The 25,260-nt window shown below is 44.8% G+C and overlaps 1 protein-coding gene across 2 annotated transcripts in view; it reads right to left on the reverse strand.

Annotated features, from left to right (window-relative positions):
• The window catches only part of LOC133453084 (cAMP-specific 3',5'-cyclic phosphodiesterase 4B-like), a 128,687-nt gene that overhangs the window by 28,165 nt on the left and 75,262 nt on the right, over window positions 1-25,260 (reverse strand). The window contains exon 8 of one of the 2 annotated variants that reach the window (XM_061732946.1): window positions 24,762-24,808. In XM_061732946.1, the coding sequence (XP_061588930.1) occupies window positions 24,762-24,808 (47 nt within the window). Of the gene's footprint in view, window positions 1-24,761; window positions 24,812-25,260 lie in introns of both variants that reach the window. The other variant, XM_061732945.1, reaches the window with a different exon arrangement.

Here is a 25,260-nt window from a genome sequence, read left to right on the forward strand (position 1 = left end):
CCACCGTGACCCTAAGAAGGGATAAGCAGGTAAACACTGCAAAAACTCAAAATATTACCAGGAATATTGGTCTTATTTCTAGTTAGAATGTCTCATTTTTAGTCAAAAAATCTCATTACACTTAAAACAAGACTCATTACCAGAAAAATAACTTGTTATTTGACAATTTCCACCTGTTTCAAGTAAATTTTCACTTGAAATAAGTAGAAAATCTGCCAGTGGGACAAGATTTATCTTCTTATTACAAGCAAAAAAATCTTGTTCCACTGGCAGATTATTCTACTTAATTTAAGTGAAAATCTACTTGAAACAGGTGAAAATTGTTGTTTTTTCCAGTGATGAGTCTTGTTTTAAGTGTAATGAGATTTTCCTTGACTAAAAATGAGACATTTTAACTAGAGAAAGACAAATATTCTTTATAGAATATAGATTCGTTAAGATTTTGAGTTTATGCAGTGTAGATCACAGATGGAAGGCTGACATTTGATCCCAACATTTTCTGATTTGGGTTTATGAAAAGAAAAAGGGAAAAGAAATCCAGCCGGCACTTGCATGAGCAGCGAGCTGGGCTGCTGAAACCGGGTCTGCACCAACGTGCAGCTGACTCGGGCCCCGGGGAGAGGACACACGGCCAAGAAAATGTGAACACATCCTGCCCTATTCCCCCAGCGAGAGTATATGGAGGCATTAGGCGTTTAAAGAGGAAAGCTGAGAGACATCACAGGCCCGGATGGTGCGTGCCGCCCGTATGATCGGGATTCAGGTCATTCTGAGGCTTAACGCGCTCCAGAACATCACGGTAGTAAAGTGGTAGATGTGGGCCGCAGAACAAAAGCTCACACATTTAGTTTCCTGGCTTTAAAACACCAGTAAGATCACTGAAACAAGATCTTAACCATCTGTTGTTTTCGTTTCTTTTCTCTAGGAAACCGGTAGATGTGTACGGAAGAGTATTGGGGCCATGCAGGAGAAAAAATATTTGAGAGGGGAAGATTTTTTTTTTTTATTGATCACTTTGAGAAAAAAGTCGAAATGTCGAGATTAATGTTGAAATATAATTTCAAGAATAAAGTCGAAATTTTCGTGAATAAAGTCAAAATTTCGAGAATAACGTTTGTGGCAGGGTGGAGGAGCAGCCACTCAGCTGATTGGGCACACCTGTGCCCAATCAGCTACCCAATCTTAAGAGAGACAAATGGATCGCTGCAATTCACAGAAACAACTGGATTCCAGGCACCGAAACGTGGATTTGTGGTTCCCATTTTGTATCAAGTAATGTTGGATTTTTGGGTAGCTAACGTTAAACGGTCAAATCATAAAGTTCAGTGTCCTCATCACTTTAATTTCACCAACAAATCCTGCCTTGAAGCTTGAAGACTTTTGTAAGCCTTCAAGCTTTGCTTCGTGTATTTCCCCGGCGTAGAAATTAAGTACCGTATTTTCTGGACTATAAGCCGCTACTTTTTTCATAGGTTTTCAACCGTGCAGCTTATACAAAGGTGCAGCTATTCTGTGGATTTTTCTTCCACCGCTCGGGGCGCTCTAACCGGAATTACAATCAAAACTAAGACAAAATAAATGCAAAGAAGAATACACTACTTCTTCTTTAGCAGATAGAAGTAGGTAGAAGCAAAGTTGCAAAGTTGCTGCCGTGTTAAAAGACACTGTTAGGAAAGGATCTATTTAGGTACAAACATGTACATCATTTACAGTTCAAAATCCTTCTGTACATGTATTAAATAGATGTATGCAGGTGCGGCTTGTGTAGCTTTTTTTTATTATTTTTTACAAAATAGAGCGGATGCGGCTTATATGCAGGTGCGGCTTATAGTCCAGAAAATACGGTACATATAAATATCAGGAAACTGGATTCGTGGCCAAATATTAATGTCCATGGACCACTGGTTCTTGGTAACTGTACCAAATATTAATGTCCATGGACCACTGGTTCTTGGTAACTGTACCAAATATTAATGTCCATGGACCACTGGTTCTTGGTAACTGTACCAAATATTAATGTCCATGGACCACTGGTTCTTGGGGTAACTGTACAGGTCACTGTCAAGTCCAACTGACGCTAATTTAAGCCGATAATCGGCTGTTATCCCGTCTTCTCCACTAGTTGCAGCTGTTTTTGCCAATCAGTGTGAGTAAGGGGGCTGGTCCAGTGGGAAAGTGACATCAATGCAGACCCTCTATTGTCTCAGAAGGGTGACTTTATTCTTGAAATTTTGACTTTTTTCTCAACATTTCAACTTTATTCTCAAAATTGTACTTCAACATTCATCTCAACATTTGGGCCTTTTTTTTTCGTCATTTCAACTTTTTTCCCCGAAGTAAATAATGACAGAAAAATCTTCCTCCTCTAAAATATTATTTTTATTTTTCTCCTGCCTGGCCCTAGTACTCTTCCGTAGATGTGCTCCTCCAACCTGAGAGGTCTAAATAAAACATAGTTATGCAGGAGCACGTGCGAGGCGGAGGTGTGGAGCCCATCGCCAGCTCCGGGTCGATCGTAAATGCAGAGTTGCTTCACACCGTCCCGAGTGAGAGATGGCGCAGCGCTCTGTCTGTCTGAAAACCTGCTCCCAGACAGCTCCAGGGAACTTTTACAGCCGTTTTTTTTTTTTTTTTTTTCAGTGGAAATCTATTTTTTTGGTCAGCGCTAATGGTTTGGCCAGATGTTGAAAGCTGCGGAGAGGACAACAGGCCTCAGTGTGCAGACAGACCCCGTCTGCCTCCCCTCTCTGCCTGTATCTCGCTCCCCTCCGGGGCCACAGACCCGCTTCTGTGAGAGCCATCAGCTGCTCTAACGGCCGGCGCTGCCGCCGCCGAGACACCTTCCGCTTTACATCCACCTCACACTGCCCCTCTCTGTGTCTCGCTGCACAAACAGCCGCGTTACCCCCAGAAATGGACCTCGGCTTTCACAGAAAAGTGAGTCGTCTGTAAACGAGTGGCGTTCAGCTGTCATATCGGTGCAAAACAAGCTGCATTTGACCCGGTCTTTGTACGTTCTGACCGTATAGAAACATAATTCTTGCCATTGTAAGAATGAGATCTACCTGCTGTACTCTACTACCCTTACTTTTTAACAACTTGTGCTTTTTATTATTAGGGCCCGAGCACTTACAGTGCGAAGGCCCTATTGCATCTGTAGGAATTTTTTTTTTTTTTTCGTTTTTCTTCCAACGAAATGAATGCCTTTTTCCCCCTAAACGTTCCCCAAAAGTCACCAAATTTTGCACCAAGTCAGGCCTGGTGAAACATTTGATATTTAATGGTTTGCATTAATGGGCGTGGTCTAATGGCTCAACAGCGCCCCCTAGAAAACTTTGTGCCTCAAGCCCCACAATACGGTTTGACGTACATGCACGAAAATCGGTACATACCTGTATCATGTCACAACTTAAAGAAAAGTCTCTTGGCGCCATGGCCGAAACTGAACAGGAAGTCGGCCATTTTGAATTAATCGTGTAATTTTGGCGCAATTTATGCCATTCTTTCGGCCGTTAATGCGGCCCGAACCGTAACGTGCACCCAGGTGTGTTATACATCAAAATATGCGTCTCCATCCTGTGACAACACGCATTACTTTTCTCTTTCAAAAGCGTTACCGCGGCGACGATAAACGCCAAAAAGCGCACCCCCCCCATTATCTGATTGGTCCATATTTGATAGTTCCTACTTTCTGCTATAACTTTTGAATGGTTTGATATAGAGTCATGGGTGGTGTCATCGGACTCGGTTTTGAGTCCTTGACCATAATTGGTGCAAATTAGCCCCGCCCCTTCTTCTGATTGGTCGATATTTCATAGTTCCTATTTTCTGCCATATTTTTTGAATGGTTTGACATAGAGAGTCGTGGGTGGAGTCATTTCTGATATGCTTATGATGATAACTTGAGTTTTATGTGAACAGCAAAGGCACTTTTTATAGTATTATTGACCTAGGAATGTGGGGGGAACCCGGGGGGGCCATGAGTGCGAGGGCCCGTTCATCGCTGCTTGCAGCTTTAATTATATCTGATATTTACTGTTTAATTGTGTCTTGCCGCTTTTAATGTTGATGTAAAGCACTTTGAATGACCTTGTGTTGAATTGTGCTATACAAATAAACTTGCCTTACCCAGGCGGTAGGATTTATGAGAAAGGCAGAAATCTACAGAGAAAAGACAAGGAAGTGCCAAATGTAACGCTGTACGCAACCGTTTGTTCTTTGTAAATAGAGCATTGGGAAACAAACTGGAAAACAAAACTTGGCGACTTTGGACATTGTGTTTGTACTTGTGAGCAGCTTGACGTAAACCTGAGGTTGTGCAGTATCTGACGCAGTGACTCACACGTGACTAATATGGATGAAGTCTCCTCCTCGGCAGTATCTGCATGTACGTGAGATTATGCTAAAAACACAAAGATGAATGGGCAATGGAAGGATTCCTTTCATTTTTCTGTTTGTTTTCTAATTAATTAATTGCTTTAAATGAAATAAGAGCTCAGATTGGACTTGGAGAAACGCCTGCATGGCCAACGCAGCCCTGACTTCTGAGAGAATAGTGTGGTTAGTGATAACTGACGGCCGGTGAGACAGACTAGCCGTCCTGAGTCAACACCGTCCCACGAGATGCAAAATACCTTAAAGATATCTGCATGTACGCAAACACGCATTCCTCTACTCGACTCACCACATCATGAAGGATAGAGTTCACTCTGACACTGATACGTGCAGGTTCTCACTGTTGTTAGTCCGACTCACAGAGATGGAGCGGAGATGGGGGAGAGGTGTGTGTGTGTGTGTGTGTGTGTGTGTGACTATAATGATTCACCTTTGTATAATCATCCACCCTTTTTTCAGCCCGTATGCACGCCGGTCCATTCACGTGTGGAGCGAAGGAAGAAAAGCAAATAAACCCGACACATCGTCTGCAGCGTGCAGTCTGCCTCCTTTTCACCAAAGCAAAGATCATGATGCATATTTTATGAATCTGGCATTTTAAATGTCACATTGTTTACAAATTATTTAAAAAAACTGTCTTTTTTTCTTATGTTTTCACAGATTTCTGTCAGTTTTCCTTCACGGCACACACATTAAGGTTTACTCTCTAATCTCTAATCATATTTGGTTTTCTTATTTTCCAAACTGTTGCACTTAAATTACTGGTATATCTCTTGATTTCATCTCCAATTAATCAAACAAATGAAATATCCTTTTCATTCGTTTAAATTAAATTATTAAAATTGTAGAGTCTAATTATTTGTGTTCAGCTGCTTCATTGGAGATGTGTGAGATTTATGAGATAAAAATAAGCTTGTGTTTCCTCAGATTTCAGTTCTTCAGTCCCCGTTGAGGTTTTTCTTCAGATCTTGACCATTCAGTGCTCAGGTCTTGACTGCAAAACGCTTTATGCCAGTTAAAGTGCGTATGGAAAGTGCTCGGCAGACAAAGTCTAACTAATTACAGTCATATTTAAGCGGCACAGCTTGACACTGCTCTGCTTGTTTGGTTTTCAGTCCGCGACGTGGTTGAGATTCCCAGAAGATCCAACCCCGAAACTGCACAACTTCTCTGTGTCTTCTCTCACAAACAAACCTTTAGCGATTATGCTGGTGCATAGTTTACAACTGTGGCATAATCCCGTCACCTCATCAAAACAAAAGGCTTCAAACACCGACACACACACACACACTCACACACACACACACACACCTCATCAGGACCTGTCTGACAGCTCCTTCACAATGCACCATGGAGCGGTCTTGGCAGCGGCCCACCGGAGGGAGGGGCCGCCGCGAGGTTTATGACTGTGCTGACGTCAATGACATAATTCAAATACTTAACCAGGCTGCACGCGTTCAGCCCGCCAGATCCTGTCCCCCGGCTGCGAGGGGAAAACCCGGCGTGGAGCGCGGCCGTGGAGCAGAGCTGCTGCCCAGACGGAGAGGGATTCAGCTGCAAAAACTCAACATCTTACCAGGAATATTTGTCTTATTTCTAGTTAAAATGTCTCATTTTTAGTCAAGGAAAATCTCATTACACTTAAAACAAGACTCATCACCGGAAAAAACAACAATTTTCACCTGTTTCGAGTAGATTTTCACTTAAAATAAGTAGAAAAATCTGCCAGTGGAACAAGATTTTTTTGCTTGTAATAAGAAGATAAATCTTGTCCCACTGGCAGATTTTTCTACTACAGTATTTCAAGTGAAAATTTACTTGAAACAGGTGAAAATTGTCAAATAACAAGTTATCTTTCTGGTAATGACTCTTGTTTTAAGTGTAACGAGATTTTTTTGACTAAAAATGAGACATTTTAACTAGAAATAAGACCAATATTCCTGGTAAGATTTTGAGTTTCTGCAGTGCAGCTCAGCTCTCTGCTTAGTTGTCTTGCAGGTTAACTTCATCATATCGTCAGAGTTGACAGAAGATAGCAAGTTGTGAACATACAGCTTCTTTTCTGGGGTAGCATTAGTTGCATTATGTGTTATGTGACAACATTTTCCCAAAAGTAATGTCTTGTTCATGTGGTTTTATCAGCTGTCGATGAGATTTACGCACTGAAATGACTGCAGATTCCTTGAATGGCTTCATGTTATTATGAACCGTATACGTATAAATATGCTTAATAGCACTTAACTGGTCCTGCAGCAACCTTTTTGGACTGTGTTGCATGTTTATATTGTAAAAAAAAATTGATTTACGGGTTAAAATACTGTACATGAAACAATTTTTAAAAATAAATTTGCATCTCCAACTTCATCATATCGTCAGACTTAACAGAAGACAGCAAGTTGTTTGCAAACAACATGAAGCCAAATTATACTTGAACCAAACTATAATCATGTGCAAATTCAAAGGAGAGTTCAGCCCCCCATTGTTGATCCCGCCTCAACATTGAGCTTCCGAGTGCAGATTACTGCTAAATGACAGCAGCCATTGTTGTCTTTTATCTGGCCGGACAGCCAGTCATCACAAATGCCATTCATTACCTCTCCCTAGAGCATGTTTACAAAAAGAGGCAAATATGGCTGACTAATGCTTATTGTGTGCAGCTGCACGCCCTTGGCCATTTACGCACAAAGTCACGTGTTCATTTGAGTTTCAGGGCGAAGAGTGCGTATGGAAATGTCCCCGCTGCTGAGCCGAGTCTCAGTTACAGTTCTGGGCAGATCAGAGCAGCTTATCACACTCCTCTATGCAAAAGTTTAACGTTCATATACTAATAATAATAATAATAAAAATAATAATAATAATAATAAAAAATATATATATATATATATTAATAATAATAATAATAATAATGGATTGCATTTATATTGCGCTTTTCTTGGGCACTCAAAGCGCTAAAAAAAAAAAAAAAAAAAAAGGCCACCCATCTGATCACAACTCAGTTATCTGTGTCAAATTGACAAGAGGAGGTTAAACTAATGTTTGCTCTAAGCATTTGTGTGTACGTGGGTCAGTCGTGGATGCAAACTCAGTGAATAAGCAGTATGTGCACTAACAGTTTTTATTTACGGGGAACGGGTTCAAGTTGATGATCAATGTTGATATTTCTAGGTGCCAGGAAAGTACAATCACTAAATGTGACTGTGTGACTAATATAAAGTCAGAGGGTATTTATTTATTCTATTAAAGGGTTTTTTTGTGTTTTGTTTTTTTTAGGTCTATGAGGACACACAGCTAGTGTTCTAGTACCAGTTTCTGGTTTTAATTAGTTTAATATTTTTTTTTAAGGTATAAATATTATAAACTTATTAATTTATTTTTGTGCTTTTTCAGGCCTGCAGCCTGCTGGGATTTTAGCTTCAGCAGAGGATTGTCCATTGTCCATTGTTTAGGTGTGTTTTCCCCGGACACTCCGGTGATCAACCTCAGCTCAAATCAAATTTAATGAAAGCTGCAAGCAGCGATGAACGACCCTCACGCCCTTGTGCACGTTCAGGCTGCAGTGGAAGGTTGTATGACTTGATGTAGATTCTTCAGGCCTGGACATTTAGCGGATGAAACCACCCACGACTGTCTATATCAAACCATTCAAAAGTTATTGCAGAAAGTAGGAACTATCAAATATGGACCAATCAGATGAAGGGGGGGCACGCTTTTTGGCGTCTATCGTCGCCACGGTCGTTGCAGGATGGAGACGCACATTTTGATGTATAACACACCAGGGTGCACGTTACGGTTCTTCGGGTGAAGAAGCGGCTGAAGGAATGGCATACATTTCGCCAAGGTGACACGATTAATTCAAAATGGCGACTTCCTGTTGGGTTTCGGCCATGGCGCCAAGAGACTTTTCTTTAAGTTGCGACATGATACAGGTGTGTACCGATTTTCGTGCATGTACGTCAAACCGTATTGTGGGGCTTGAGGCACAAAGTTTTCTAGGGGGCGCTGTTGAGCCGTTAGGCCACGCCCATTAATGCAAACCATTAAATATCACATTTATCACCAGGCCTGGCTTGTGTGCAAAATTTGGTGACTTTTGGGGCACATTTAGGGGGGAAAAAGGCCCTCATTTCGAGAGAAGAAAAACGAGAAAAGCAAAAACTCTTACAGATACAACAGGGCCTTCGCACTGTAAGTGGTCGGGTCCTAATGAGGTCTATCGGCCATTCTAATATTTAGTAGGTGTAAATGTGAACCTTGTGGTTGGTACAAAGGCTGGCTTTTTATTTTTTCGTTAAATTACTTCTTCCACTCTCCGTCTCACTCTTCACTTGAGAGCTCTGATTTCCGGGGAGTCGACTGTCCATGTGCTGAATGTTAGTGACGTCTGTCTTTCTGCTTATGAAGCGCTGCTGCTTCATTACCTCCAGACACCAGAGCAGCCTCTTCTGCTTTCTCTCCACTAAACTAAACTGTCCCTGACAAACACAAGACTGGCACAGGAGGATGGCAGGACAGCAGCACCAACACCAACACCGCTCCTGCAGTCTACTGGGGATGGATGGACTACATTCATACAAGCCATTGTCTCATTGTTTGCTCTTCAAGGTCGCTACGCGGCCTTCCCTGATCCACCAAGCCTTCGTTGTATGGCCATTATCGGAAAATGCAAAAGACCAGCTTCTTGGGCCCATTTGTAGAGGCTGTAGTCCTCGTGAAGGCAGCGTCGGTTCAAGTCCCGGCCTGTTGCTCTGTACTGCAATGCCCTCCCACGTCTACCTACTCTCTCAATAAATGCCACTAGTGACACAAAAACCTTAAAAAAAGACCAAATTGTCTTATATTAAGCAAAAATATCTTTGTTCATGCAGTAAGAAAGCTCTTTCCTTGACTAGCAAACTTGTCTAATGTAGTCTTCAAATTTTCTTGCAACAGGTTTGTATCTTTATCTTATCTTTTTATCTTACTTAAGAATCTTCTTTGGTGGTTTAAGCAAGAAGTCACAGGGTCATGTCAATTTCAGACCAAAAAGTGTTGATGTAAAAGTCCTTGCTGATGAAATGCTTTTGCTGAAATTCTTGGGAAGTCCCATACCGAGCAGCTTATCAGTGTCACAATGTGCAAAAAGGCACCGCCCAGTGATGGGGCTTGCGCTGATTTGACTATGAAATAATGAGATGGCCTCCAAAACGGGAATGACCGGCTGAGACCGTTGACGTCTCCTCCTCCTGACAGACTCCAGGGGGCCTTGTGCTCACTTCCTGGTAGCTCGGAGCTCAGTTAGCATTTGCCCCAGTCCCAGTAGTGAACATATCAGAGCCGGGCCGGGGGGGGGGTATATGACCGGGACCTTTGCAGCCCCTCGTCTCATGCCGGGCTACTATATAAACAATTTACCACAAACTCCCATGTTCTTGCTGCCAGTGTGTGTCTGTGATTGTTCTAACTGCAGAGGTGTCAAGTAACGAAATACAAATACTTCGTTACCTTACTTAAGTAGAAATTTTGGTTATCTATACTTCACTGGAGTCATTACTCTTTACTTTTACTCCTTACATTTTCACGCATTTATCTGTACTTTTTACTCCTTAGATTTTAAAAACAGCCTTGTTACTCTATTTCATTTCGGCCTTTAAAAAAAACTATCCAGTTAAATTGCTCCATCCGGATAGAGTGAATTTGGTTGTGGTTGTTTCAGATGTTCTTGTCCAGTTTTGTTCTTACATCCGTTCCCTCAGATTCCTGCAACTAAACTTGGATGTACATTCCAATAAAGGTTAGGATAAATGATAACATGCCTCTGAAGTTTGACTTTTTGCACCATTACAATACTTATAGGCAACTAGTCATCGTATCTCCTGCTCTCTGAAACACATGTTAATGCTCAATAGTACACATATATGCTTCTTTAAAGGTATTGTGACATCATTTTTAACATGCTTTTAACACTATTAAAAGTCTTGGCCAACATCCCTCAAATGTGTCTAAAAGAGTGTAACAAGAAAAACTTCACTCTAGTACTCTTTTCCTGGCTTTTTATTACAGTGTTTTTTTGCGCCGTGAAAAACGCTTCCTTTCCCCCCTTTCCTGTCAATCATTGCTCCGCTCCTCCTCCCAACCTCCTCCTCCTCCAGCCATACGCTCACAGCGGCGTCGGAGAGCGACAGGCGCCGGGAGCGACAGGCGAAGCATGCACGGAAAAGCAGCAGGGCGAACCAGAGCAAACAATCATAAAAATAAAGGCATGTAAATAAAGTGTCCCCTTATCTTAAGTCCAGTCAGTGGCCGCGGGTCTTCTTAGCAGTTTTCCTCCGGTGATTAGAACAGAAGAGGCTGTAAACAGCTCCGTGTTAAGCCTGATTTATGGTCCGCGTTAAATCGACGCAGAGCATACGCCGTAGGGTTCAGCGTACGGTGCGCGTCGCCGCGTAACCCTACGCCGTAGGTTCTGCGTCGGTGTAACGCGGAACCATAAATCAGCCTTTATGGTGCACTGGAGAGGAGAGGAGGCAGGAGCTGGGTGGAGGGGGCGGTGATTTAGCGGATCGTTACGTAACGATCCGCCACCAAACCAGGTGCGCCGTTTTTGCATAGTTATGCGGAAAATCCCAGAAAGCACACAATACACTGAATGTTAAAAGTTCGTTGTTTTTTGGGTGTAATTGATGTCAAGACACCCAACAAAACACAAAAAATCAAGAAAAATGTGTTTTTCATGTCACAATCCCTTTAATATATTTGCATTATACTAAGATGCATTCATTTTCAATGGCTTTTGTCCTTAATGGCTTTTTTCCCCCTTACATTACTTTTACTTTTAAGTAGTTTTGAAACCAGTACTTTTATACTTGAGTAAAAAACTTGAGTTGATACTTCAACTTCTACAGGAGTATTTTTAAACTCTAGTATCTATACTTCTACCTGAGTAATGAATGTGAATACTGAAGACACCTCTGTCTAACTGTATCTACCTGTAAACCTGCTCCCTGACCAGAATGCAGCTTTTGGCGGCCCGGACCCGGGGATGAATCTCTGCTAACAACGTCAGCTTCATTTCCCACAGGAGGAGGATTAGGGCCTACAAAATATGCCTGGGCAATTTGGCTTTTTCTTGCTCCCTTTTTTCTTTTTCTTTGCGTTTTATCGGCTATAGGATTACTGTGCTCTGTTGATGTGGCAGGGTGCAGGATTGGGGCGTGGTCTGCAGGGGAGAGAGGGAGTGCGGGGGAGTGGCGCACAGGTGACGCGGCTGGAACAGCTGACGGTACACAGGTGAATCTAATCATTCTCTGTGTATTTCAGTAGGGTGTGGGCTCTGGAGACGGGAGAAGGACGGAAGCAGACCAGAGGGGACGAGCAGCTCGGCTGACGAGGCCTCTGAGTGTGTGTGCGCACGTGATTGCAAATAAAAGTATTGCAACGATCCCGGTGTCCGCTGTCTGTGTGACCCCCGTAGCACGCGCACTGCTACAGTGGCACCCAACGTGGGGGCGTTATGACAGCGGAACGCGGAGGGGAGATGGAGCGGGCAGTGGCGTCTCTCGCCCAGGCGATGGCCGAGATGTCGGCCAGGCTCCAGGACCAGGCCGAGCGGCAGACGGCCACCCTGGAGGAGCTGGCGGCTCGGCAGACAGGCAGGGGTGGTCGCCCGCCCGCTCCCTTTGCGGGGGTCGTCCTGCAGAAAATGACGGAGGCGGACGACCCTATAGCTTTCCTCGACACCTTCGAGGCGGTGGCGGAGGCCTGTGATTGGCCGGTGGCGGAGTGGGCGGTGCGCCTCCTGCCGCTCCTGTCAGGGGAGGCGCAGATGGCGGCTCTCGCCCTCCCAGCGGCAGCACGCGCCACCTACGGCCCGGTGCGGCGGGCGGTGATGGACCGGCTGGGGCGGTCCCCGGAGGACTACCGCCGCCGGTTCAGGGAGCTCCAGCTGGGGCCGACGGACCGCCCCTTCACCTTCGCCCACCAGCTCCACGACGCAGCGGTGCGGTGGCTGCGCCCCGGCGAGGCGGAGGGGGAGAAGCGGCTCGTGCAGCAGATTGTACTGGAGCAGTTCGTCCAGGGGCTCCCCACCCGGACGGCGGCGTGGGTCCGCTGCCATCGCCCGGGGACCCTGCAGGAGGCCATCACCCTGGCCGAGGACCACCTGGCGGTCCATCCAGCGGCCGCAGCCGCGGCGGGACCCGCAGCGCGTCCCACTCCTGCGCCGCGCCGGAGGTTCGCCGCGGCAGGGGGTCCCGCGACAACTACCACTAACGCTTCTCCTTTTTCTCCTCCCCAGAGCTCACACCCGGTTCCACCCGCGCCAGCTGACCCGGATGCCAGCTAGTTAACTCCCCAGCTGTGCCAAAAGCGCCTTTGCAGCCTTTGCCATTAATGGAGGTTCCATTTGAGCGGGTCGCCATGGACCTCATCGGTCCATTTCAGCGGAGCGCACGGGGATATCGTTTTGTACTATTCCTGACGGATTATGCAACACGTTATCCAGAGGCAGTGCTGCTGCGCACCGTCTCGGCAACGAGTGTTGCGCGGGCGCTGCTTCAGGTCATCTCCCGCGTCGGGATCCCGAAAGAGATTCTGACGGACCAGGGCACTCAGTTTATGTCACGAACACTGAGGGAACTTTACGGATTACTGGGCATTACGTCGGTTAGGACCTCCGTTTATCATCCCCAGACGGATGGTTTATGTGAGCGTTTTAACCGGACGCTTAAGGCCATGATCCGTAAGTTCATTCACGAGGACGCTCGGAATTGGGATAGGTGGCTTGATCCTCTGCTGTTTGCAGTGCGCGAGGTTCCCCAGGCCTCGACAGGGTTTTCCCCCTTTGAGCTGCTGTTTGGCAGAACACCACGTGGGGTTTTGGACCTGGTTAAGGAAAACTGGGAGGATGGTCCAAGCCCCAGTAAAAATGAGGTTCAGCACGTCTTGGAGCTGAGAGCAAAACTCCATACACTGGGGAGGCTATCACGGGAGAATTTGCTCTCAGCCCAGGAGCGGCAACAACGGCTGTACAACAGAGGAGCCAGGCTGAGAAATTTCACTCCGGGAGACAAAGTACTTGTATTGCTGCCCACTTCTAGCTCCAAATTACTCGCCAAGTGGCAAGGGCCCTTCGTGGTCACACGGCGAGTGGGGGACGTGGACTATGAGGTGGTGCGTCCTGACAGGGGTGGAGCGACACAGATGTATCACGTCAACCTCCTTAAAGCCTGGAGGGAGGCGGTGCCGGTCGCTCTGGTGACGCAGGTAAGAGAGAGAGATGAGTTGGGGCCCTAGGTGCCAAACTCGGCGAATCCAGCCTCGCTCACTTGTGGGGACCAGCTCTCCGCGTCCCAGAGGGCCGACCTGGCCTCGTTGCAACAGCGGTTTGCTGATGTGTTCTCTCCCTTACCAGGACGCACAAACCTCATAGAGCACCAGATTGTGACACGCCCGGGGGTGACGGTGCGCTCACGTCCCTATCGTCTGCCTGAACACAAACGCAAAGTGGTGAAGGCCGAATTGGACGCCATGCTGGCAATGGGGGTAATAGAAGAGTCCCACAGTGGCTGGTCTAGTCCCATCGTTCTGGTGCGGAAGAAGGACGGGTCTATACGCTTCTGTGTGGACTATCGCAAGGTGAATGAGGTGTCACGTTTTGACGCGTACCCGATGCCTCGGGTCGACGAGCTCCTGGATCGGCTGGGCACGGCTCGCTTTTTCACGACACTGGATTTGACCAAGGGCTACTGGAAGATTCCCATGTCTCCAGAGTCTAAGGAAATCACGGCTTTCTCCACTCCGTACGGTTTGTACCAATTTCGCACACTTCCGTTCGGCTTGTTCGGAGCCCCTGCCACGTTTCAGCGTCTCATGGACAGAGTGCTGCGCCCGCATGCTGCATATGCTGCCGCCTATCTGGATGATGTCATCATCTACAGTGACAGCTGGGCGGAGCATGTGCGGCAGGTGGGTGCGGTGCTCGGTTCACTGAGACAGGCGGGGCTCACGGCCAACCCGAAGAAGTATGTGGTTGGACGGAGGGAGGTACGGTATCTGGGGTACCACTTGGGAGGCGGGCAGGTGCGTCCCCAGGTAGACAAGACAGCTGCGATTGCGGCCTGCCCAAGACCCAAGAGCAAAAAGGAGGTTAGGCAGTTCTTGGGGCTGGCGGGGTATTATCGGCGGTTCATTCCGGACTTTGCCGATCTGTCCAGCCCCCTGACTGACCTGACCCGAAAGGGTGCCTCAGATCCGGTCCAGTGGACGGAGCAGTGCCAGCAGGTGTTTGGGGGGTTGGCTAGGCCGGACGGTCCCCGGCCTGAGTCGGGCGATGGGGGTATGTGGCAGGGTGCAGGATTGGGGCGTGGTCTGCAGGGGAGAGAGGGAGTGCGGGGGAGTGGCGCACAGGTGACGCGGCTGGAACAGCTGACGGTACACAGGTGAATCTAATCATTCTCTGTGTATTTCAGTAGGGTGTGGGCTCTGGAGACGGGAGAAGGACGGAAGCAGACCAGAGGGGACGAGCAGCTCGGCTGACGAGGCCTCTGAGTGTGTGTGCGCACGTGATTGCAAATAAAAGTATTGCAACGATCCCGGTGTCCGCTGTCTGTGTGACCCCCGTAGCACGCGCACTGCTACAGTTGACAAGTGATGGATGATGACGTATGACCACTAGCGGAGCAGGCGGGGGGGCAGATATGGAAATATGTTTTGTTGTGGTTCTCTGCTCACCGCTGGATGAAACCATCATTGGTAAGCTGTCATAATATTCATTATTTCTGATAACATTGTCATGACGCTGAATATATGGCCTTTCCTATATTGTTTGTTGCTGTTTGACTGCCGTGTCGCTCGGTCATTGTGAACACGTGTCTGAATTTTGCTACTCGTCTCGGCTGTATTGAATCCGACATCTATGGAAGCCCATTTCCACCAGTAAAAGAAAAAAAACGTAAGATAAAATATCCCCACGATAGGAATTATGAGATAAAAAGTCGAAATTATGAGATAGAAAGTCGAAATTATGAGAGAGAAAGTCGAAATTATGAGATAGAAAGTCGAAATTATGAGAGAGAAAGTCGAAATTATGAGATAGAAAGTCGAAATTATGAGATAGAAAGTCAAAATTATGAGATAGAAAGTCATAATTATGAGATAGAAAGTCAATATTATGGGATAGAAAGTCGATATTATGAGATAGAAAGTCGATATTATGAGATAGAAAGTTGATATTATGAGATAGAAAGTCGAAATTATGAGATAGAAAGTCGATATTATGAGATAGAAAGTCGAAATTATGAGATAGAAAGTTGATATTATGGGATAGAAAGTCGAAATTATGAGATAGAAAGTCAAAATTATGAGATAGAAAGTCGATATTTTACTGGCGGAAATGAGCTTCCATAGACATGACTGGATGTCATTTGATTTTTATCTCCAGTTTGATACTTATATCTTAAAGTCTGCATTAGGCTTATAATTAGGTTTGACATAATGACTGGTAAATCCATGGTGGTAGAACCTCATTTGATGGTTCTAACCGTGTCGCTGCTGCTGTGGTTGTGTGTCAGAGGGCTGATCTGTGGCATTCTTTTAGCGATTATGTTTTAACGGGGATGTTTAGGCCACAAGGGCCCATCTAGAATGCTTGGCCCCCCCTGGGCTGGGACCCCTGCTCCACCCCTGCTCCGCCCCTGCTCCGCCCCTGGACATGATGTTGATAGACGGCTGTTGATGACGAACGATTTTACCCAAAATACATTTGGATATTCGCTTGCAATTTTGGTTTTAATGTTAACTGTGATTGTGAACATCTCAGCACAACATATTATACAATGCTTTATACGCCTGCAGAGCAGGCTCATGCTGAGCACGTGTGGCCGAGGGCCTGGGGAAGGATCTTACTGCGGCCTGTGAGGCCACTCCGGATGGTGGATGTGGTGGTGGGACAGTGATGGACGGTAGAGGTATGATCATGGAGGGACTTGCAGACCTGTACAGACCACACAACAGCACCTGGATGGACCCCCCTGTCAGACCCTATGCTGGTGCAGAGGTCCTGGGATCGATACCATGGACTGGGCCCACAATCAGCTGACCTAAACCTAATGGCACTTTTCCACTAGTACCTACTCGGCTCGACTCAACTCGGCCAAGTTTCTTTTCCACATCAATTCAGCACCTGGAGCAGAAGTAGGAGGTTGGAGTGAAGCTGCTGTGACGTATTTGATTGTGTGATCTAAACGTAGAAGACAATAACACTAAAGATGTAGAACCTGGAGGAGATGATAGATGTGCTGCTGGGTCTGTGGCTTGTGTTTGATATCAAGTTAAAAAATTTGAGTGAGAGAAGCTTCAAGTGGCGGCGCTTTTTTTTTTAGTTTGTCTCTGCGCTGCTGAAAAGTCAGCTGGAGCCGTGAGCAGCTATGAAGAGACAGAGCTCCTGGTAGATCTGGTCGTTCCTTATCTCCGTCTAGATCCCTTTTTAATTCTCTCCTCAGCACCAGGTTTATGAACATCTGCACCTCAGAGTTGGATCATGAAACAGACTTTTGCTGCCGTTGCCTGTTGAATAAAATGAACAAGAAGTCACGTTCATTCTCCTTTTAGTCGTGTCAAGTTTCAGTCGACTAAAAGTCTGAGCATTTTATTCAGATTTTAGTCAGAATTATCCAGGACTATTTTAGTCTAGTTTTAGTCTAAGATTGTATTTAGCCAAACCCATTTTACGGGCTGCGACTGGGATGGAGGACGTGACGTCACCCAGCAGAACTAAACCAGAGGAAACATACCCCTAAATTTTGTGCGTTCCCGTGAGGTTTTCTAGGGGACAGAAAATAGGGGACAAAAAAATTTCCCAGAATGCTTTTCGTCGTCATTTGCGGACTGAATCCAAAAAAAAAAACATGGCGGACATTTCTTATTTTTTAGTGAATAAAATCAATATTTTGAGTTAGTTTCTGCATAAAAATGCGTTTTGATTAAATTTCTAGCGAGAAATATATATTTTACTTTCATAATATTCACTCAGTGAATGTACATAATCACTTTTTTGCCCGTTTTTTGCAACCTCACCAGACTAAAGGCTGATTTATGGTTCCGCGTTACACCAACGCAGAGCCTACGGCGTAGGTTACGTGGCGCCGCGCGCCGTACACCGTACCCTACGCCGTAGGCTCTGCGTCGATTGAACGCAGAACCATAAATCAGCTCCGGAGCCGGCAGGCAGGCAGAAAACACAAAATTTTCGGAGCAAATTTCTTAACAGGCGTTATTTGGATAAACTGAGCCCAGGTTGGGGATCTTAACGGTTACTTTTACACCTGAAAAAATATTAAAACTTAATAAAGTGCCTCTCAGCTTCCTGATTTTAGGGGTGGTGCTGAAAGTAGGAGTAGTGGGAGTATTGGGACAGGACCCTGGGAAGATTTCAAGTGCCCTAAAATCTATCCCTTCTTTTTTAGGGGTAGTGAAGAAAAGAAGGGCGAGTGAAAGAAAGTAGGGCTAGTGAAGAAAAGTAGGGGGAGTATTGGGATTGGGCCTTTCTCTCGGCTTTCCTCACTTCACCCATGTGTATGAATGGGTACCTAGCTTTGCTAGGGGGAGTATCCGGCGATAGACTAGCGTCCTATCCTGGAGTAGGTTACCACCTGTTCGTTTGCGCTACAGAAACCGGAGATAAACACCGGCTCTATGGGCCACAAGGCTCAAAAAGGACATACAATCTACATTTGAGATTCATTTTTATTCGTCTACGAAATTGCATTATATATTTAATTATCATTATCGTCACATGACCAATTTTCGTTGCGTCTCGTCTCATTTTCCTCAGGTGATAAAGGTTCGTTGACGACGATATTTAGTCATCATTTTGGTTGACAAAAGCACCTTTACCTAGCAGATAGCATGGGGATGGTCCCACACGAGTTAGTGACGGAGGTTTCTCTCCGACGCGGGGGTCGCTAACTCGCTATGTTTAAAAACACTTTTTCAAAATGAAATACAGACCAAGCAAATTCAAGAGTTCACGTTCCAGTTCACGCACGTCCCCGGTACAGAGTAAACTGTGGTAGCTTTGATTTGATTTGAGGAAATCCAAAGCAGATGGATCCAACATGAAGCTGTAGGAATAATCCCCCAAACCGGGGAAATCACCAGCTGAGAAGCTGTTGTTTCAACCTCCTTTGGCCCAGCGCTGAATTAAACATGTATCCTTGTGCGAACGGTGTGAACATTAACTCTTGTTAGACATTTGCACCCCGTCCCCCCGTCCCCCCCGTCTCCGTGAAACCACTTCCTGTGCAGTCAGGAGCCTCAACGGCAATTATCAGCCGGAGCGAGTGATAACTATTGCAGATTAATCAGCAAACGCTGACGCTCGAAGACGTCACGCTCAAGCACTCCCTGCAGAAAGTGCTGTTTATCAGGATCATTTAGAGCAAAGCCTGTAATCTGGGTCGGTGAGCGGAGAGTGAGGCCTTTGTTGGTCGGCCAGCTCACGAGCCTGCGTGTGATGGAGTCGGGTTTGTGAGGAATAAACTCATGTGGGGAGCCTGCAATCCCCTCACTCTACAGGAGGAGATGGTTTAGCTGAGTAAACAGCGTGCAGTGACGCATTTGCTGCTGATTTTCAGCGCCCCACCCACCCCCCAGTCGCTTGTTTGAGACCTCTCCCTACATTTTCGTCCACTGACCAAAGTCACGCTCGGGCTCCGTTTGTTAGTTAAACTTCCTGCGCTGCATCCGACTCCAAGGTTCAAACCAGGGACGTTCCTCCTGGTCCTTTCTCCCTATTTCACTGAACTAACAATCATTACACTTGCAGCCATTAAAGAAAACAAACGATGGTCTCTGAAACTAAAAAAAGCTTTTTCAAAAATGTTTGACCTTTTTTTTTCCTTTTTTCTACTTTTTTTCTCTTCTTCTTTTTTTCCTTTTTTTCCTCCTTTTTCCTTTCCTTTTTAACCTCGACATTTTGACTTTTTTCTCGAGATTTCAACTTTTTTCTCTAAATTTTGACATTTTTCTCGACATTTCGACTTTTTTCTCAACATTTCGACTTTTCAATATTTCGACTTTTTTCTCGACATTTCGACTTTTCAACATTTCGACTTTTCAACATTTCGACTTTTTTCTCGACATTTCGACTTTTCAACATTTCGACTTTTCAACATTTCGACTTTTCAACATTTCGACTTTTTTCTCGACATTTCGACTTTTCAACATTTCGACTTTTCAACATTTCGACTTTTTTCTCGACATTTCGACTTTTTTCTCAAAATTTAGTTTTTTTCTCGACATTTTGACTTTTTTCTCAAAATGTAGTTTTTTTCTCGACATTTCGACTTTTTTCTCAAAATTTAGTTTTTTTCTCAACATTTTGACATTTTTCTCGACATTTCGACTTTTTTCTCAAAATTTAGATTTTTTTCTCGACATTTTGACATTTATCTCGACATTTCGATTTTTTTCTCAACATTTCGACTTTTTTCTCAACATTTCACCTTTCGCCATTTTCCTTCATTCTAAGGCTTATACATATAAGACTTTTCATTTTTTGCGGCTCCAGACATATTTGTTTTTTGTGTTTTTGGTCCAGTATGGCTCTTTCAACATTTTGGGTTGCCGACCCCTGTGCTGGAACATCTGGAACACAGCTGGACACGTGTCCATGGGGACAAAAAAAGTCAAAAGTAACCAATAATTCACCGAACAGACTTGTGAAAATAAGACACCGCTTTTGAAAGGTGATTCATTGGAATCGTTTAAAAGAGAGTTAAAGTAATAAAACTGATAATTACTAACCTTAGAAAAGATTCAAAATAAGCGCACCGTAATGAAATATTAAACTTAAGCGTGTCCTGTAATTAGCGTTGTAAGTATCTTCACTTTTGCAGTTAGTCTGACTGTTTTACTGCTGAAAAGTCGTCACTCCTTCGTTTGGTTTCAATCAGCGGAGGAAATTATAGACGAGCGTGTTAAAAGGTGACGGCTGAAAGGTTAGAAGATCTTCCTGGGGCAGCTTGATGGTCATGTGACTACAGTTTCAACCTCAGGACTGCAGTCCACCTCCCGGATGTGGAGAGGGAAAACTCATCACAGGTTGAAGTAATACCCAGAACCAAAGAGGCCAGAACCAGTTTAGAGGTCCAGGTTCATCAGAGCTGGGTCACACCAGCAGTTGCTGCTTGAGACAAAGTGATCAACTGAGGACAACTCCATTGTTGAATGCAAAATATATATATATATATATAAAAAAACCAGACTGGAATTGATCAAAATGCAGCTTGAAAACCACAAAAGGCCGCAGTAATGACCCTTTTCCACTAATAGCTACTCAGTCCGAGTAGCACTGGTAAAAGTCTGTTTCCTGATCCAACTCTGAGGTGCAGATGTTCATAAACCTGGTGCTGAGGAGAGAATTAAAAAGGGATCTAGACGGAGATAAGGAACGACCAGATCTACCAGGAGCTCTGTCTCTTCATAGCTGCTCACGGCTCCAGCTGACTTTCAGCAGAACAGAGACAAACTAACAAAAAAAAAGAAACCGTTGCCGCTTGAAGCTTCTCTCACTCTCATTTTTTTTAACTTGATATGGAACACAAGTCACAGATCCAGCAGCACATCTATCATCTCCTCCAGGTTCTACATCTTTAGTGTTGTTGTCTTCTTCGTTTAGATACACAATCAAATACGTCACAACAGCTTCTCTCCAACCTCCTACTTCTGATCTGGGTGCTGAATTGTTATGGAAAAGAAACCAGACTAGTGGAAAAGCGCCAAAAGTGAACAACCGAGGACAACTCCATTGTTGAATGCAAAATATATTTAAAAAATAACAAAAAAAACAGACTGGAATTGATCAAAATGCAGCTTGCAAAGCCACAAAAGACACAGTAAGTGTGAACCGTGAAGGTTCTGTTGTGGAGCGGCTGTGCTGGAATCTGCACGTACAACCAAACCTCAGGACTCTCCCCACGGCTCCCCGGGGTCAGAGCTGAGTCACGGGTCCAGGACAGGACCGGACTCAGACACAGCGTTACAGCCAGGAATGAGTAAGAACTAAACGATGAACGAGTCCAGAGAGTCCTGCAGAGACCCCGACCCCAATCCTGCCCAACATCTGCTGGAACGGCGGTCGGCAACCCGCGGCTCTAGAGCCGCATGCGGCTCTTTAGCGCCGCCCTAGTGGCTCCTGGAACTTTTTTTTTCCTTTTTTCTACTTTTTTCTTTTTTTTCCTTTTTTCCCTCCTTTTTCCTTTCCTTTTTAATCTCGACATTTTGACTTTTTTTCTCGAGATTTCGACTTTTTTCTCTAAATTTCGACTTTTTTCTCAACACTGACTTTTTTCTCGACATTTTGACATTTTTCTCGACACTCTGACTTTTTTCTCAACATTTCGACTTTTCAACATTTCGATTTTTTTCTCGACACTTTTTTGTCTCTTTTTTTCCTTTTTTCTTCCTTTTTCCTTTCCATTTTAATCTCGACATTTTGACTTTTTTTCCCGAGATTTCGACTTTTTTCTCTAAATTTTGACTTTTTTCTCAACATTTCGACTTTTTTCTCAACATTTTCGACTTTTTTCTCAACACTTTGACTTTTTTCTTGACATTTTGACTTTCTTCTCAACATTTCGACTTTTCAACATTTCAACATTTTTCTCGACACTTTGACTTTTTTCTCGACATTTCGACTTTTTTCTCAAAATTTTGACTTTTTTCTCGACATTTTGACATTTTTCTCGACATTTTGACTTTTTTCTCGACATTTCGATTTTTTTCTCAACATTTCACCTTTTTTCTCAAAATTTTGACTTTTTTCTCGACATTTTGACTTTTTTCTCGACATTTCGATTTTTTTCTCAACATTTCACCTTTTTTCTCAAAATTTTGACTTTTTTCTCGACATTTTGACATTTTTCTTGACATTTTTCTTGACATTTTGACTTTTTTCTCGACATTTTGACTTTTTCCTTGACATTTTGACTTTTTTCTCAACATTTCACCTAACGCCATTTGCCTTCATTCTAAGGCTTATACAAGACTTTTCATTTTTTGCGGCTCCAGACATATTTGTTTTTTGTGTTTTTGGTCCAATATGGCTCTTTCAACATTTTGGGTTGCCGACCCCTGTGCTGGAACATCTGGAACACAGCTGGACACGTGTCCATGGGGGCCAGGACACCTGTCTGCAGGTGGACAGGTGTCCATGGGGACCAGGACACCTGTCTGCAGCTGGACACGTGACCATGGGGACCAGGACACCTGTCTGCAGGTGGACACGTGACCATGGGGACCGGGACACCTGTCTGCAGGTGTACACGTGTCCATGAGGACCAGGACACCTGTCTGCAGGTGTACACGTGTCCATGAGGACCAGGACACCCGTCTGCAGGTGTCCCGGTCTCACTGAAAGTTACTCTCTTAACAGATTTTTGCTTCATGACCTCAAAACACACTAAGTCGAGGGTCCCGTTATTTTTGTCCAGACCAGTTTCATCAAGTTTGTCTTTAATTATTCTGTTAAACTACAGTTCCAAAGTAAAGTCTGACTTTCTTTCATCAGTGTTTGGTAAATGACCAACACACTTCTCCACTTGTACAAGTCTCTTTTATTCTCTGACCTGCGTCTAACCACAGGTTTGATTCCGCCTGCAAGCAGGTACCGTATCACTTCCATCCCCGGGAACTCCGCCACGCCGAAAAGTCCAAAGACTCACAACAGGAAAAATCTGTTCTCCTTTTTCCATTCAAAGAGTTGAGAAAAACTGGGACTGTAATCAGCTGAAGGGGGGAGGAGATATCGCTTTCGTTGTAACATTCTCCAATGCTTTGACCAAACCTGGTCTCGTCTTTTCACGCTCACAGATACGGGATGACACCGCGTTGCATTTGGCTCACTCTGCCTCCCGGCGGGTCGCGGCGGAGGCCGGAGAGTCGGGTTTACTCGTCAGGGAGTGCTGGGAGAAGGTCAGGGTTTGTGAGAAGTGTGGAGGAGGAAGGACAGTAAGATACTGGGGTTGTCTTGTGTTTTTTCCTGCCGTGGGACGCTCCTCAGCCCATCCGTGCTGATAGGAAGCACAAGCAGCCGTGTTGCAGGCGACGCTGACGTCAATGCTGCTGCAGAACCAGTACAGCAGGAACTAATATCCCCATCTCTCTCCTGCTCTCTTTCACTTCCATTCCAATCTTTCTGCATCTCTCTCTCTCTCTCTCTCTCTCTCTCTGCAAAGACTACATGTAGAGAAACGTGTCTGCAGTTATAAGGCCACAGTTTCCCAAATATTACAACTTCTAGTGGCACGTATGAAAACTATTTACAAATAACTAGTTTATTTTGGTACTTAACCATGCTTTTATTTTGAAGGTACTGGGTAGCTGGAGGGCACCGGGTGAGTTTACAGACACAGGTGAGGGGGTCACCTGGGAGGAAAGATGGTTGTTACCAGGGCAAGAGAGGCGGCAAGAGGCCACTGTTCTTTGTTTGATCATTTGCCAATGAAATAAACATCAAGAAACTTTATTTTTTGCCTGGACAATGGACTTTGTTATATCCTGCGTAAATTCACTCCCTGCGTAAATTCACTCCCTAGGTGTGTCAGTGGCCGTTTGATTTGATTCAGTTTATTATAGTTTGATATTTCTGAGTTTGCGTGATTTTATTCCCCTGGAGGATCCAAAGTAGAAAACTTTTTGCACACCAGATATGCAGAAAGGTGCGTCGGAGGAGGAAAGCTGCAGCCAGTTTAAAAAGAAAACTCCCGCACACGTTCTTCTCACCAGACTCGTGTTTTATTGGGCCAACGTTTCGGTCATCGACCTTTCTCAAAGCATCCAATTCAATTCACCTGGAGGACAAATAGCCACTACAACTATAACTGTATTAGTGTTTACGTGCAAGATTGAAGAAGGTACTACTTTTTTCCAGGGTCCAAGCAGCAATGAAGCAACTTCACGCCACTAAATGCTAAGCTTCCTGTGAATAATGTAATTGCAGAGACGCAAACCCATTTTATCTGCTGTAGCCTACGATACCGGAGGTTCTGCAATAAATTGATTTTGAAACTTCCTTCAAAATGTTGACAAATCCCCAGTTTGTAGTCACGAGCAGGAATTTACACCCCCGCCCTGCAGGCCCTGAGATAAGCATGAAGAGAAGAATGCTGGTACTTTTATTTGCCTCATTATTTTCATCCGGCAGAGCAAAGGTTCAGCGCTGGCAGCAGGCTCAGGTGGCAGAACTCGTACGACTACCTCCACAGAGACGACGCTCAGATTCCCAGCATGGCATTCCTGTTAGTGTCCACACTTCCAGCAACTCCTCCTCCTCCTCCAGCACATGTTCAGCTCAAACAGCCACCGGGAGAGACAGAGACAGAGACACTCACCTGAGAGACAGACTCTGGTGCCGTACGGCTGGTTTGCAGCAGGAGATCTTCTGTGACGGAAAAAAAATTCATTAGTAAACGCTAAAACCAATTCATATTATTGTCATATAAACAGATGATGAAACGTGAGTCACTCCAGTTCAAACCAAACCAGCGAAATATCCCATCGGATTATGATTTAGGCAAAGCAGTAAAATAAAAGCTTTTTGGGAAAAAGGCCAGAGAATGAGCAGCAGAGATTATTTGAAGGTGTTTTTCATGGTAGGAGTTTGTTTTAAATTGAAACAGATGCTCATTACAGGTATAACCAGGGTTTATTGAGCTAAAGCTATGACAGACAGTAAAACCTGAACTAAAAACGCAGTTTAAAAAAAAATACAAACACTGCTTTTTGAGTCTCGTCAAATAAATAACCCACATGCTATTGCTCAAGGTTGCCCTGCAACGTTACGTCCTCTTGTTCGGGAAAACATGCTTGTGACGAAATGATGTAAAGTTG

Source organism: Cololabis saira, chromosome 10, assembly GCF_033807715.1.
Source record: "Cololabis saira isolate AMF1-May2022 chromosome 10, fColSai1.1, whole genome shotgun sequence".
Taxonomy (NCBI): Eukaryota; Metazoa; Chordata; class Actinopteri; order Beloniformes; family Belonidae; genus Cololabis; species Cololabis saira.